The sequence below is a fragment of the Scyliorhinus torazame genome, chromosome 9 (assembly GCF_047496885.1).
Source record: "Scyliorhinus torazame isolate Kashiwa2021f chromosome 9, sScyTor2.1, whole genome shotgun sequence".
NCBI lineage: Eukaryota > Metazoa > Chordata > Chondrichthyes > Carcharhiniformes > Scyliorhinidae > Scyliorhinus > Scyliorhinus torazame.
In genome coordinates, this window is record NC_092715.1 from 16,456,241 (window position 1) to 16,471,864 (window position 15,624).

General features: G+C 46.5%; 1 protein-coding gene across 1 annotated transcript in view; it reads left to right on the forward strand.

Annotated features, from left to right (window-relative positions):
- Nucleotides 1–3,576: 3,576 nt before the first annotated feature.
- The window catches only part of LOC140429079 (coiled-coil domain-containing protein 80-like), a 43,616-nt gene continuing 31,568 nt past the window's right edge, over nt 3,577–15,624 (forward strand). Inside the window, exons 1-3 of the mRNA XM_072515636.1 lie at nt 3,577–5,416; nt 11,506–11,662; nt 15,030–15,163. Coding sequence (XP_072371737.1) covers nt 3,644–5,416; nt 11,506–11,662; nt 15,030–15,163 — 2,064 coding nt within the window. The 5' untranslated portion in view covers nt 3,577–3,643. The remainder of the gene's footprint in view (nt 5,417–11,505; nt 11,663–15,029; nt 15,164–15,624) is intronic.

The following is a 15,624-nucleotide window of genomic DNA, read 5'->3' on the forward strand; positions in this document are numbered from 1 at the left end:
CTGCTTACAACTAAAACACTGCTTACAATCAACACACTGCTTACAATCAACACACTGCTTACAAACAAAACACTGCTTACAAACAAAACACTGCTTGCAATCAACACACTGCTTACAAACAAAACACTGCTTACAATCAACACACTGCTTACAAACAAAACACTGCTTACAATCAACACACTGCTTACAATCAACACACTGCTTACAATCAACACACTGCTTACAAACAAAACACTGCTTACAACTAAAACACTGCTTACAATCAACACACTGCTTACAATCAACACACTGCTTACAATCAACACACTGCTTACAATCATCACACTGCTTACAATCAACACACTGCTTACAAACAAAACACTGCTTACAACTAAAACACTGCTTACAATCAACACACTGCTTACAATCAACACACTGCTTACAATCATCACACTGCTTACAATCAACACACTGCTTACAATCAACACGCTGCTCACAACTAAAACACTGCTTACAATCAACACACTGCTTACAACTAAAACACTGCTTACAATCAACACACTGCTCCCAACTAAAACACTGCTTACAATCAACACACTGCTTACAACTAAAACACTGCTTACAATCAACACACTGCTTACAATCAACACACTGCTTACAATCAACACACTGCTTACAATCAACACACTGCTTACAATCAACACACTGCTTACAATCAACACACTGCTTACAATCAACACACTGCTTACAATCAACACACTGCTTACAATCAACACACTGCTTACAATCAACACACTGCTTACAATCAACACACTGCTTACAATCAACACACTGCTTACAAACAAAACACTGCTTACAAACAAAACACTGCTTACAAACAAAACACTGCATACAATCAACACGCTGCTCACAACTAAAACACTGCTTACAATCAACACACTGCTTACAACTAAAACACTGCTTACAATCAACACACTGCTTGCAATCAACACACTGCTTGCAATCAACACACTGCTTGCAATCAACACACTGCTTGCAATCAACACACTGCTTGCAATCAACACACTGCTTGCAATCAACACACTGCTTGCAATCAACACACTGCTTGCAAACAAAACACTGCTTGCAAACAAAACACTGCTTACAAACAACACACTGCTTACAATCAACACACTGCTTACAAACAACACTGCTTACAACTAAAACACTGCTTACAATCAACACACTACTTACAATCAACACACTGCTTACAATCAACACACTACTTACAATCAACACACTACTTACAATCAACACACTACTTACAATCAACACACTACTTACAATCAACACACTGCTTAGAACTAAAACACTGCTTACAATAAACACGCTGCTTACAATCAACACACTGCTTACAACTAAAACACTGCTTACAATCAACTCACTGCTTACAAACAAAACACTGCTTACAACCAACACACTGCTTACAATCAACACACTGCGTACAACTAAAGCACTGCTTACAATCAACACACTGCTTACAACTAAAACACTGCTTACAATCAACACTGCTCACAACTAAAACACTGCTTACAATCAACACACTGCTTACAATCAACACACTGCTTACAATCAACACACTGCTTACAATCAACACACTGCTTACAATCAACACACTGCTTACAATCAACACACTGCTTACAATCAACACACTGCTTACAATCAACACACTGCTTACAATCAACACACTGCTTACAATCAACACACTGCTTACAATCAACACACTGCTTACAATCAACACACTGCTTACAACTAAAACACTGCTTACAATCAACACACTGCTTTAAACAAAACACTGCTTACAATCAACATACTGCTTACAACTAAAACACTGCTTACAACCAACACACTGCTTACAATCAACACACTGCTTACAAACAAAACACTGCTTACAATCAACACACTGCTTACAATCAACACACTGCTTACAAACAAAACACTGCTTACAAACAAAACACTGCTTACAAACAAAACACTGCTTACAATCAACACACTGCTCACAACTAAAACACTGCTCACAATCAACACACTGCTTCCAATCAACACACTGCTTACAATCAACACACTGCTTACAACTAAAACACTGCTTACAATCAGCACACTGCTTACAACTAAAATACTGCTTACAATCAACACACTGCTTACAATCAACACACTGCTTACAAACAACACACTGCTTACAAACAACACACTGCTTACAAACAACACACTGCTTACAAACAACACACTGCTTACAACTAAAACACTGCTTACAATCAACACACTGCTTACAATCAACACACTGCTTACAATCAACACACTGCTTACAATCAACACACTGCTTACAATCAACACACTGCTTACAATCAACACACTGCTTACAATCAACACACTGCTTACAATCAACACACTGCTTACAATCAACACACTGCTTACAATCAACACACTGCTTACAATCAACACACTGCTTACAATCAACACACTGCTTACAAACAACACTGCTTACAACTAAAACACTGCTTACAACTAAAATACTGCTTACAATCAACACACTGCTTACAACTAAAATACTGCTTACAATCAACACACTGCTTACAAACAACACACTGCTTACAACTAAAACACTGCTTACAATCAACACACTGCTTACAACTAAAACACTGCTTACAATCAACACACTGCTTACAACTAAAATACTGCTTACAATCAACACACTGCTTACAATCAACACACTGCTTACAACTAAAACACTGCTTACAATCAACACACTGCTTACAACTAAAACACTGCTTACAACTAAAACACTGCTTACAATCAACACACTGCTTACAATCAACACACTGCTTACAACTAAAACACTGCTTACAATCAACACACTGCTTACAACTAAAACACTGCTTACAAACAAAACACTGCTTACAATCAACGCACTGCTTACAATCAACGCACTGCTTACGAACAAAACACTGCTTACAATCAACACACTGCTTACAATTAAATACTGCTTACAATCAACACACTGCTTACAAACAAAACACTGCTTACAATCAACACATTGCTTACGAACAAAACACTGCTTACAATCAACACACTGCTTACAATTAAATACTGCTTACAATCAACACACTGCTTACAATCAACACACTGCTTACAATTAAATACTGCTTACAATCAACACACTGCTTACAAACAAAACACTGCTTACAATCAACACATTGCTTACGAACAAAACACTGCTTACAATCAACACACTGCTTACAATTAAATACTGCTTACAATCAACACACTGCTTACAATCAACACACTGCTTACAATCAACACACTGCTTGCAATCAACACACTGCTTACAATTAAATACTGCTTACAATCAACACACTGCTTACAAACAAAACACTGCTTACAATCAACACATTGCTTACGAACAAAACACTGCTTACAATCAACACACTGCTTACAATTAAATACTGCTTACTGCTTGCAATGAAACCTCCCCCAGGTTTGGGAATATGAGTTGCACATTTGGAATGGAGTTGGAGCCTGGCTGATTTCTCTCTCTCTCTCTCTGGGGTGTGGGCAGGGAGTTCTTTCCTCTGGGTTGGCTGGGGATGATCTTGCAGTCAGTGTGTGTGAGTGATCTGTGTGCAGGATGAGCGCCCTCACCGCCTGCCTTGTGCTGCTGTGCGGGCTGGCAGCGTGGGCTGGCAGCTTGTCCCCTGCCCCCGGGGGTGGGCAGGGGGACTCCCGGGCTCTGACAGCCCCCCGGGACGAGCTGGGTCCTCTGGCCGGATACATGGGCAAGTTCCGCCTGCTGGTCCTCGCTGCTCCCGACCCCTCGGACACCTCGTACCGGCTGATGGAGCAGCAGATGGACGTGAAGAGCCGGGAGCTGAGGTGCCAACTGGCAGCCAGGGACCTTTTGCTCCTGGTCTTGTTCCAGGGGGGCCGGGGCAAGGTGGTGACCGTCTCCCAGGAGGGTGAGGTGTCAGAGGACAAGCTGGAAGCCGAGGGGGTGGCCCTGATCATGCGGCTCCTGTCCCTGAAGGAGGGGCACTTCAACATGGTGCTGCTCAGGAAGTCCATGCAGCTGTACGAGCGCTTCCCCTACGCGGTGAGGATGGAGGCTGTCCTGGAGACAGTGGACCAAATGCCCCTCAGGAAGATAGAGAGTGTGACCAGGAGAGGCCAACATCTCAGATGCAAAGGTGCTGGGGCCAGGAGATTGGGCTCAGGGCAACTTCATACCAACAACAGGAGTTTGCTGTACAGGGGAATGGCCAACAGGACACTGGTCAACAGGGGAATGGCCAACAGGGGAATGGCCAACAGGTCACTGGTCAACAGAGGAATGGCCAATAGGACATTGGCCAACAGGGGAATGGTCAACAGGTCACTGGTCAACAGGACGCTGGTCAACAGGACATTAGTCAACAGGGGAATACACAACAGGACAACGCTCATGTGGAGATCAGCCTCTCCCTATTCTAAGAAGCCCATCAGATCTCAGAGCGTTGGGTCCCCAGGGAAACCAGGATTACTGGCTCCACACGGCAGTTTTCCCAGTGGGAGGACACTAGGCAAGCAGAAGGGTTCAGCCTTAACCCCAAACTCAGTTGGAAAAAGAAGAGCTGAGAGCCTCAGGGGTGCGGCTGAACCCAGAGAGTCTTCCACCATTCCAGTGACACCAGGACAGGAGACGGTAGAAAGTCTGATGGTTCAGATCAAAGAGAAAGTGCAGCAGATGTTAACAGCCAAGCACAGGAACCCTGTGTCTCGGGCAGGGTCTCATACCTATCACAGACCCCAGGTCCAAACGAAGGGCTCAACCTCAGTGATCTCAACCATGTCTCCTCTGACCCAGCCCACTACTGGACAAGCCTGGCACCGTTTTCCTACTTCCCAACCTCTGGAAAACTTCTCCACTGTTCCCACAGATCCGGCACATCAGCATCCCGAGTCAGGACACTGGGATTATGGGTCACCCAGTACACAAGCCACTTTTTCTGGACTCTCAACCCCCTCTGGCCAGGCCTCTCACACCACACACTCGCCTGAAGACCCTCTCATTGGGTCTACCCTACCCAAATCCCCCAGGGTCCCTGTCACTGCTCAACCCACTGAAATCTGGACCCGCAACAACGTAGGGGGAGCATTAACCCAGACCGGGACCAACCTGTCTCCAGAAACAGAGCTGAGGGGAGCGGGACAGAGGCAGGAGAACCCGGAATCCGTTCGATCCGGTGGCAGGAAAGAGGAGAGCGAGCAGGGAGGGAACCGGAAAAAAAAAGAGAGAAAAAAAAAAAATCGGAAGAACAGGAGAAACCGTAAGAACAAGAAAAATGGCTCCAGGAACTCGAAGCAAATCGACAACCGGGAGCTGATGGGATTTTTGGATCATTTTCGGAACAAGCGGAGATTATTGGTGAGTCACGTTTGAAATCTGGACCTGGAGAGGATGGACATGGAGGGTAGAGAGAGGAGGGAGAGGGAGAGGGAGGGTAGAGGGAGGAGGGACATGGAAGGTAGAGAGAGGAGGGAGATGGAGGGTAGAGGGAGATGGAGGGTATAGGGAGGTGGAGGGCAGAGGGAGATGGAGGGTAGAGGGAGGAGGGACATGGAGGGTGGAGCGTAGAGGGAGATAGAGCGCAGAGAGAGGATGGAGAGGGAGGCGGGAGATGGAGGGTAGAGGGAGATGGAGGGTAGAAGGAGATGGAGGGTAGAGGGAGGAGGGACATGGAGGGTAGAGGGAGGAGTGAGATGGAGGGTAGAGGGAGGAGTGAGATGGAGGGCGGAGGGAGATGGAGGGCAGAGGGAGGAGGGACTTGAAGGGTAGAGGTAGGAGGGAGATGGAGGGTAGAGGGAGATGGAGGGTAGAGGGAGATGGAGGGCGGAGGGAGATGGAGAGCAGAGGGAGGAGGGACTTGAAGGGTAGAGGTAGGAGGGAGATGGAGGGTAGAGGGAGATGGAGGGTAGAGGGAGATGGAGGGTAGAGGGAGGAGGGACATGGAGGGTAGAGAGAGGAGGGACATGGGTAGAGGGAGGAGGGACATGTGGCCCAGGTAGGACAGTCTGATGGAGCTTTAATGTGTATTTAGTCCAGTCGATGACCGAGCCTTCAGCCCGTGCTCATCGCAGAACCATATGGGCTGGTTTAGCACACTGGGCTAAATCGCTGGCTTTGAAAGCAGACCAAGGCAGGCCAGCAGCACGGTTCAATTCCCGTACCAGCCTCCCCGAACAGGCGCCGGAATGTGGGCGACTAGGGGCTTTTCACAGTAACGTCATTTGAAGCCTTCACAGAGTAAGGCGGGACGTTACATTCTAAAATGTCATTGCTGCCGATTGAATCAACCTTCACCAACACCCCCCCCCCCCCCCCCCCCCCCGGCCCCCTCAGCCCTCAGCCGATTAAGAAGATATAGGAGCAGGGCCAGTCAATTTGGCCCCTCAAACCTCTTCCACCATTTGATCATCCACCTTAGCTTCACCCTGCTGCACCATCCCCATATCCTTCAGTTCCCTCAGAGTACAAAAGTCTTCCAATCCTGACATTGTCTATGCTCAATAACCGAACAGCCACGGTCCGCTGTGGTGGGGAATTCCAAATATTCACAGTCCTCGGAGAGAGGAAACCGCTCCTCGCTCCGAAGTGACCTGAGTTCAAAGACCTCTAGTAATAGTCCATCCAACCTGAAATGGATACCTTGCAGCCTGTTACAACCTCTTGGATGTTTCAATGAAATCACCTCTCATTTTTCTAAACTCTGAAGAATCTAGGCCAATTCTGCTCAATCTCTCCCCATAGGGGTGCTGGCTCATCCCAGGGGTCAAGTCACTGAACGTTCTTTGCACTACCAACATTGGAAGCATTGTGAACTGTGAGGAGGGTAGTGTAGAACTTTTTTTTATTTGTTCATGGGATGTGGGCTGATGGTGTTTTAAGAGTCAACCCCATTGCTGTGGGTCTGGAGTCACATGTCGGCCAGACCGGGTAAGGACAGCAGATTTCCTTCCCGAAAGGACATGAGTGAACCAGAGGGGTTTTAACAACAATCGACATTCGTTTTACGGTCATCATTAGACTTTTAGTTCGCGATATTTTATTGAGTTCAAATTCCACCATCTGCTCTGGTGGTATTCATAGAATTTTCATAGAATTTACAGTGCAGAAGGAGGCCATTCGGCCCATCGAGTCTGCACCGGCTCTTGGAAAGAGCACCATACCCAAGGTCAACACTTACATCCAATCCCCATAACCCAATAACCCCACTCAACCAACACTAAGGGCAATTTTGGACACTGAGGGCAATTTATCATGGCCAATCCACCTAACCTGCACATCTTTAGAACATAGAACATAGAACATAGATGTCTTTGGACTGTGGGAGGAAACCGGAGCACCCGGAGGAAACCCACGCACACACGGGGAGGACGTGCAGACTCCTCACAGACAGTGACCCAAGCCGGAATCGAACCTGGGACCCTGGAGCTGTGAAGCAATTATGCTATCCACAATGCTACCGTGCTGCCCCAAATTCGAACCCGGGTCCCCAGAGCATTGGGTCTCTGGATTCAGTGTTTTAAGTTATCAAGTAGTCAGTGACAATATCACACCATTGCCTCCTCTAACTTGGAAAGGACAGAGACAAAGTTGGTGGAATAGGTGGACAAATGGCAAATTAATTTAAATGCAGAGAAATGTGAATCATTTTGGGAGGAATAACACAGAGAAACAATGTAAAACAGAGGGTACAATTCTAAAGGATATGCAGGAGCTGAGGGACCTGGGTGTGAGTGCACAAATCATTAATGCTGGTCCAGGTGGAGAGCAGGGTTAATAAATATAGTCTTTATTAACATGGGCATGAAGTACAAGAAGAAGCAGGCTATGTTAAACTTGTCTGAAACACTTGTTTGGCCTCAACTGGCCTATTGCGTCCAAACCTGGGTGCCAGACTTTAGGAAGATATGAAGACATCACTGTGAGTGCTGCTTGGCTGAGTGAGAGTGCTTTTTGGTGTTGGTGAACACAGGGAGTTAGGTGAAACTGGGAGAAGGTGGAACTGAAAAGACTGAGTGCGGAGCTCAGTCCGGGGGGTGCACAGCCGAGTTTCATAAACACTGAGGTCAGATTCCTGTCCTCATTGACTGCACAGCCAGTGTCACAGTGAAGCAGTCATGAGAAAGGAAGTGTTTTCTTTGTTTTTTTTTGTTTGGAGGAGGGGAATAACTGAGAAACAGCAGAAATAAGTGTAAACCGGGGGTCATTATAATAATGTAATATAAGAAAACAAAGTAGGAAAGGGAAGTAAAGTTAGCCTAAGGGAGGTAAGCAAATAGTGTACTTATATAGCTTAAGTTTTGTTAAAATGAAGTAAATAAGGGGTTTAAGAGTAGTCATGGCAGGAGAGCTTGCACCTGTGAGATACTCCTCCTGTGCTATGTGAGAAACCATGGAAGCTCCAGTTCTTCCTGGTCACCACGTGTGCAGGAAGTGTGTCCACCTGCAGCTACTGACTAACCGCATTTGGGAGCTGGAGGTGAGGGTGGATTCACTGTGGAGCATCCGGGATGCTGAGCAAGTCACATTCAGTGAGGTGTCACACTGCAGGTGAGGATTGAACAGGCAGGAAGTGCATGGGTGACCACTAGGCAGAGCAGAGGAAGGCAGGTAGTGCAGGAGTCCCCTGTGGCCATCCCCCTTTCTAACACATGTACCATTTTGCCTACTGTTGGGGGAGATGGCTGTGTCGGGGAAAGCAGTGACAGCCAACTTCATGGCGCCGTGGGTGGATCTGCTGCACAAGAGGGAAGGGGGAATGTCAGGGCGATGGTAGTCGGGGATTCAATTGTAAGACGCGCGTTTCTGTGGCTGCAAAAGAGACTCCAGGATGGTGTGTTGCCTCCCTGGTGCCAGGGTCAGGGGTGTCACTGAACGGCTGCAGAGCTTACTGAAGGGGGAGAGCAAACAGACAGATATCGTGGTACACATTGGTACCAATGATATAGGCAGAAACAGGTCCTGAAAGCCGAATTTACAGAGCTAGGAAGTAGATTAAAAAACCGGACCCAGAAGATAGTAATCTCAGGATTACTTCCGGTGCCACGTGCTCGAGAGTATAGAAATAGGAGGTTAGTCTAGATGAATGTGTGGCTGGAGAGATGGTGCAGGAGGGATGGTTTTAGATTTCTGGGTCATTGGGACCGTGTGACCTGTACAAGGTGGAAGGATTGCACCTGAAGCAAAATGGGGCCAGTGTCCTTGCAGTGAGGTTTGCCAGTGCTGTTTGGAGAGGAGCCTGGGATCTTGAGAGAGGTTTCAGCAGAAATAGATGGATTGGCCATGATAAATTTCACACCAAGGTCCCTTAAGGTAGCAGAGCAGGTGGATACAGTGGTTAAGAAGGCATATGGTATACTTGCCTTTACTAGCTGAGGCACAGAGTTTAAGAGCTGGGTGGTTATGCTGGAACTGTATAAAACGTTGGTGAGGCCACAGCTAGAGTATTGTGAGCAGTTCCTGAATCCACATTACAGGAGGGAAGTGATAGCCACTGGAAAGGGTGCAGAGGAGAGTTACCAGGATGTTGCCTGGGCTGGACAGTGTTCGTTACGAAGAGAGATTGGATAGACTGGGGCTGTTTTCCTTGGAGCAGAGGAGACTGGGTGGGGGGGCATGATTGAGATGCATAAAATTTTGTGGGGCGCAGATAGAGTAGACAGGAAGAAACCTTTCCCCTTGGTGGCGGGGTCAATGACCAGGAGGCAGAGGGCGGCACGGTATCACAGTGGTCAGCGCTGTTGCTTCACAGCGCCAAGGATCCAGGTTCGATTCCTGGCTTGGGTCACTGTCTGTGCGGAGTCTGCACGTTCTCCCCGTGTCTGCGTGGATTTCCTCCGGGTGCTCCGGTTTCCTCCCACGAGTTCCAAGAGACGTGCTTGTGTTATAGGCCAGGGTTTAGAAAACTCCAAAGTATATTATGGAGTTCACCTGACCTACAACTGTTTATAGATTTTGGTTATGATGAGCACAAGGGCCCACTCTTCAGGTGTTATTCAACAGAGTTCTTAAGCACTTTTAATCAAAAAACAAACTTTATTCTACGAATTTAGTTAACATTTTTATAAACACACATAGTAAGCATTTTTATCAACTACAAACATAAATACCCCACACAGCTACAGTACTCTATGTATAACCCTTAATAAATTCTCCCTTTAACTGTTCCAATTCAATAACAAGATCCCATAAACCAAAAAAAAAACCTTTTCAAAGGTGTGGCCCATCACACGCCATTCTTACTGTCTTTAAGACTTGTTATGATACTCTGTTTCCCTTTTCAGGTTTGAATTTCTTCCGGAAAGCAATTATCTGTTTTAAGTTATCAAGTAGTCAGGAAACAGTTTTTAAAATGAAGATAGAGAAACCTTTCTTTTCAACCTGTGCAGTACAAACCAGTTCAAACTAAAAAACGAAAATAAAAGCTCACAGAGCCACACCCCAGCTCCACCCACACAATGACATCACCGAAGCCATGTGATAAGACAAAAAACAGCTCTTGAAGGAACACTCCCGTGGCACTTGTTAGATGAATTGGACATTCTGAATTCCCCCTCTGTGTACCCGAACAGGCGCCGGAACGTGGCGACTAGGGACTTTTCGCAGTAACTTCATTGCAGTGTTAATGTAAGGCTACTTGTGACAATAATAAAGAGTATTATTGTTATTACGTGGTATCAACACAATGTGACAATGAAACTTTCAGATTGTTGTAAGAACCAACTGGTTGACTGATGTCTTTTAGGGAAGGGACTCTTACTCAGTCTGGTCGCGATGTGATTCCAATTCCACAGTAGCCATCGAATCCCTATGGTGCAGAAAGAGGCTATTCGGTCCATCGAGTCTGCACCGACCCACCGCACGAGCGCCCTACTTGAGCCACTCCCTGGCCCTATCCCTGTAAACCCGCAACCACACCTAACCTTTTGGACACTAAGGGGCAATTTATTGTGGCCAATCCACCTAACCTGCACATCTTTGGACTGTGGGAGGAAACCGGAGCACCCGGAGGAAACCCACGCAGACACGGGGAGGACGTGCAGATTCTGACAGTCACATGAGGCCGGAATTGAACCCGGGACCCTGGAGCTGTGAGGCGGCAGTGCTATCCACTGTGCCACCGTGCTGCCATGTTTGGTTCTGGGGCCCACAATCATGGTTCATCCAAACCTCCCTGGGGACTGGGTTGACAGATCATTACAATAGTGCTACAAATTGGACTGCAGTTGTTTGAGAGCAGCCACTTAGCAAAGGGTTATAAAAATGGTGCTTGTCAGTGACGTCCAGATCTTGATGATGAATAATAATATTTCAAGTGTTTAATGAGTAGTTAATGCACAGTTTGTTTTGGGAATGGGCTGCGAGATTCTAACTGTTGTGCTGAATGCCTCAACGGGCCACCAGCTCTGCCGCTAGTTGTTTCCGTGATGAATCTTGTCGCGTTTTGACAGCTGATCACCGCGCCCAGGGAAGACAGCAAACTCTACATCCACCAGAGAGACGAGTACCTGGAGCACGTGTGCCAATTGGCAGTCCGGAGAATCAGCATGATTGCCATCCTGGGCTTGCAGTCTAACAGCACCCTGAAGGTGGAGCACTATCAGAATGGTGAGTGTCAGCTCACGAAATACACACCTTGTTACTCCTCACTCCATACCTTCCCCCTACCCCAGTCCAACCCTTCCATCTCCACTCCTCCCTCCCTTAACTTGCCCCACCCTTCCAACACTTCATCGACCCCGATCCCTCTTTGTTCTGTATTCCACACTCCTCCTCTTCCACCACCACATCTCAACACTCTTTGCTATCGCCTGCATGACACCTGCCACCGAGGCCACTATTCACCAGCAGGGTGCAACACAGATCGGACAGTTTTCAAAAATTACGAACAGGAGGGGACCATTAACCCCTTGAGCCTATTGGCTGATTTGCATCCTCGCTCCAGCTCAACACCATTTACCCATCAAAAATCTATCAATCTTTGTTCATTTTCAACTGAACTCCAGCCTCAGCAGCTTTTGTTTTGGTGGTGGGGGTCCGGATTTCCATTCCACTTTGTATGAGGAAGTGCTTCCTGTTACCAATGACCTGAATTTAAGGTTGAAGTAAGTTGGTACACTGTCCCATTACCTCTGGAATCTCAGTTCATCACTAGGTGCACCTACGAGGTGGAAGTTGTTACGTTTCTTCAAGGGGAAACCTCCGACAATGTAGCACCCCCTTGTGACCGTGCCGGAGATGCCACCCTGGATTGAGCGCCTCAGTTGTGCAGTGAACCTTGACCTTTGAACCCACAAACCTTCCAACTCAGACGAGGGCGTTACCCGAGTCAAACTGACTGGTAATGATTGAATAATATGAATGAGGGGCATGAGTAGGCCACTCAAAGGGCGGCATGCGGCGCAGTGGTTAGCACTGGGACTGCGACGCTGAGGACCCGGGTTCGAATCCCGGCCCTGGGGCACTGCCCGTGTGGAGTTTGCACGTTCTCCCCGTGTCTGCGTGGGTCTCACCCCCACAACCCAAAGACGTGCAGGGTAGGTGGCTAAATTGCCCCTTAATTGGAAAAATAATTGGGCACTCTAAATTTATATTTAAAAAAATGAGTCGGCCACTCGACCCCTCAAGCCTGCTCCGCAATTCAATCATCATGGCTGGTCTAATTTCAACCTCAACTTCACTGTCCTGTATCCACCTCCCATACTTATCAAAAATCGCTGTCTTAAAGATAGTCAGCCTTGATCATCTCTGGAGTGAGAGTTCCAAAGTCTCACAACCCTTAGGAATTATTTTTCCTCATCTGTGTATTAAATGAGCGATCCCTTATTTTTAGTTCCAGATTCTCCCACAAGAGGAAACATCCTCTCCACCTCCACCCTGTCAATACTCCTCAGGATCGTACATGTTTCAATCAAGTCACTTCTTACTCTTCTACACTCCAGCGGATACAAGCCCAGCCTGTTCAACCTTTCCTCATAAGGCAACCCGTCCACGGAGAGTGGGTCCTTCCCGGGGAATTTTTCTTTCTTGTTAAAATGTATCTGTTCTGTATATTCTGAAATATCCCTTTAAATGTCTGCCACTGTATCTCTATAGACCCATCCCTTAACTGATATTTGCCATTTCACTTCAGCTAGCTCTGCTTTCATGCCCTCATAATTGCCCTTGTTTAAGTTTAAAACACTAGTCTTGGGCCCATTCCTCTCTCCCTCAAACTAAATATAAGATTCAACCATATTATGATATAAAGGTAAAGTCACCACAGTCCCAGATGATCACAGGCTGCTTTCCCCTTTGAGGGGGAGAGCTGACTGGTGGTGATTGGACCTGAGGACCACCACACTTCAGGCGAGGGGCAGGGTTGAGACACAATAAGGCCATTAGTAAGAGACCAAGCTAATCACACACTGGGATACATCTTGATGAAATTTGACATCTCCAAACAAATTAATCTAACGGCGAGGGAGAAGGTGGAAACATGGGAGGGATCACTTAAACTTGACTTGTGTTCCCTTAAGTGTAGCAGATTGAGGGGTGATCTGATCGAGATGTTTAAAATGTTAAAAGGATTTAATAGAGTAGACACGGAGAAACCATTTTCTGGTAGAGGAATCCAGAACAATATGACATTATAAAAATATGACATTATAGGTGGCACAGTGGTTAGCACTGTTCCCTCACAGCGTCAGGGATTCCGACCTTGGGTGGCTGTCTGTGTGGAGTTTGCACATTCTCCCCGTGTCTGCGTGGGTTTCCTCCGGGGTTGGGTGGATTGGCCATGCTAGATTGCCCCGTAGTGCCCAAGGGTTAGCTGGGGTTACAGGGTTACGGTGGTGGGGCAGAGGAGCGGGCCTGGATAGGATGCTCTTTCAGAGGGTCGGTGCAGACACATGGGCTGAATAGCCTCCTTCTGCACTCTAGGAATTCTATGATTATCTTGAACTTATAGCTCGGCTATTGAGAAATTCAATCTGGAAGCATGTTTCACTCAAAGGGCAATGGAAATCCCCTCTCACTAAATTCTGTGGTTTTTGAGAGTTCAGTTGGAGCATTGAAGATTGCGATGGACATTTGTTGCGTAAGGGTGTGGCGGAATATGGAACAAAGGTGGGTAGCTGGATTTATAGAATCATGGAATGGTTATAGCACATGAGAAGGCCATTCAGCCCATCACATCCATCCCTGGCTGTCTGAAAGAGCAACTCAGCTAGTCCTATGCCCCTGCCTTTCCCTGCTGTGGCCTTGTAAATTGAGTTGAGGCACAGGTCAGCCATGATCTAACCCACTGGTAGACCAAGCTCGAGGGGCTGAATGGCCTCCAACCATTCCTAATGCTCTTACCGGAGAGCAAACTCACTCTTATTTTCAGCCCATGATTTAGGTGAGCATCCCCAAGAGATGGGGGGGCGGGGGGGGGGGGCACGATTCAAGGTGTGGATGGACTTGGGGAAAGTTAACTGTTGAGGAGAAAGTAAAGACTTCAAATAAAAGAGGAATGTCGCGTTAGGTACACTGGTCTAACACTGGCTGCAACAGGATGCAGCTTAGATCAGAAAGATACTCCAGACCTTGAAGTTAGTTCAAACAGGTTTATTGAACTAATGGCACAGTTAGCACAGTTCTCTGTGAGTTCGACTCTCTGCTAACTTAAGTGTGGTTACTCTGTCTGACTGAACCAGACTAGCTCTTAGCCACGTGGTGGAGATGCGAGATTGTAACAACACCCTTGACTGACACTCTCTAGATGTTCATCAGTGGAAAGAGGTGGAGTGTGAGTGCCTCGTCTCTTTTATAGTCAGATCCCACCCCTGAGCGTCCTGCCTGCTTATTGGTCATGTCCTCTTCTCTGTGTCCATTAGCTATTTGTCTGTATATCATGTGTGTGTGTGTGTGCCTGCATATCATGACAAGAAAGACGGTCCTTTCAGAGGCACTGCACACTTCCTTAAAGTATCTTTTCACTTCCACATTTTAGAGAATGATTTAACGCTTGAAACTCCGGTGCCTGAGCCTGTCAGCGTGGACCTGATCGCACAGCTGCGGAGAGACTTTGGGATGACGTTTGATGAATTCTTTATGGTTCTTGTTGATTATGATATGAAAGTTAAGGTGAGAGCTGACATTTTCTGTTTTAATATCAATGTCAAACAATTTCTTTCTGGCCAGCTGAGTATTACGATCCCGGACCAGACTCCATCAGTTGCTCAGATATCTGACATAAACCCCAATATTTTATTTTAATTTTGTAAGACTGTGAGGAAAGGATACTCAGGAATGATTCAACGCACAATTAGGGATACGGTGTATTTAAACAAACTTTATTACCAACAAAATATTACTATCTTTAACATCATAAAGATGATAGCTTGCAATCACCCATTAAACAATGCTTAACAATGACAGTGAATCACTAAATCCCAATTGCCACCTTTTATCCCACTCAAGCAAAATACATCTCAGGTCAAAATCCACTTTTAAATACAGTTAGCAGATCCAGGAGTACTTATTGTAAAGAGATGTCATGAATAAACCACTTTGAGAGAGAAATCCTTCAGGAAATTAGCTTGCAG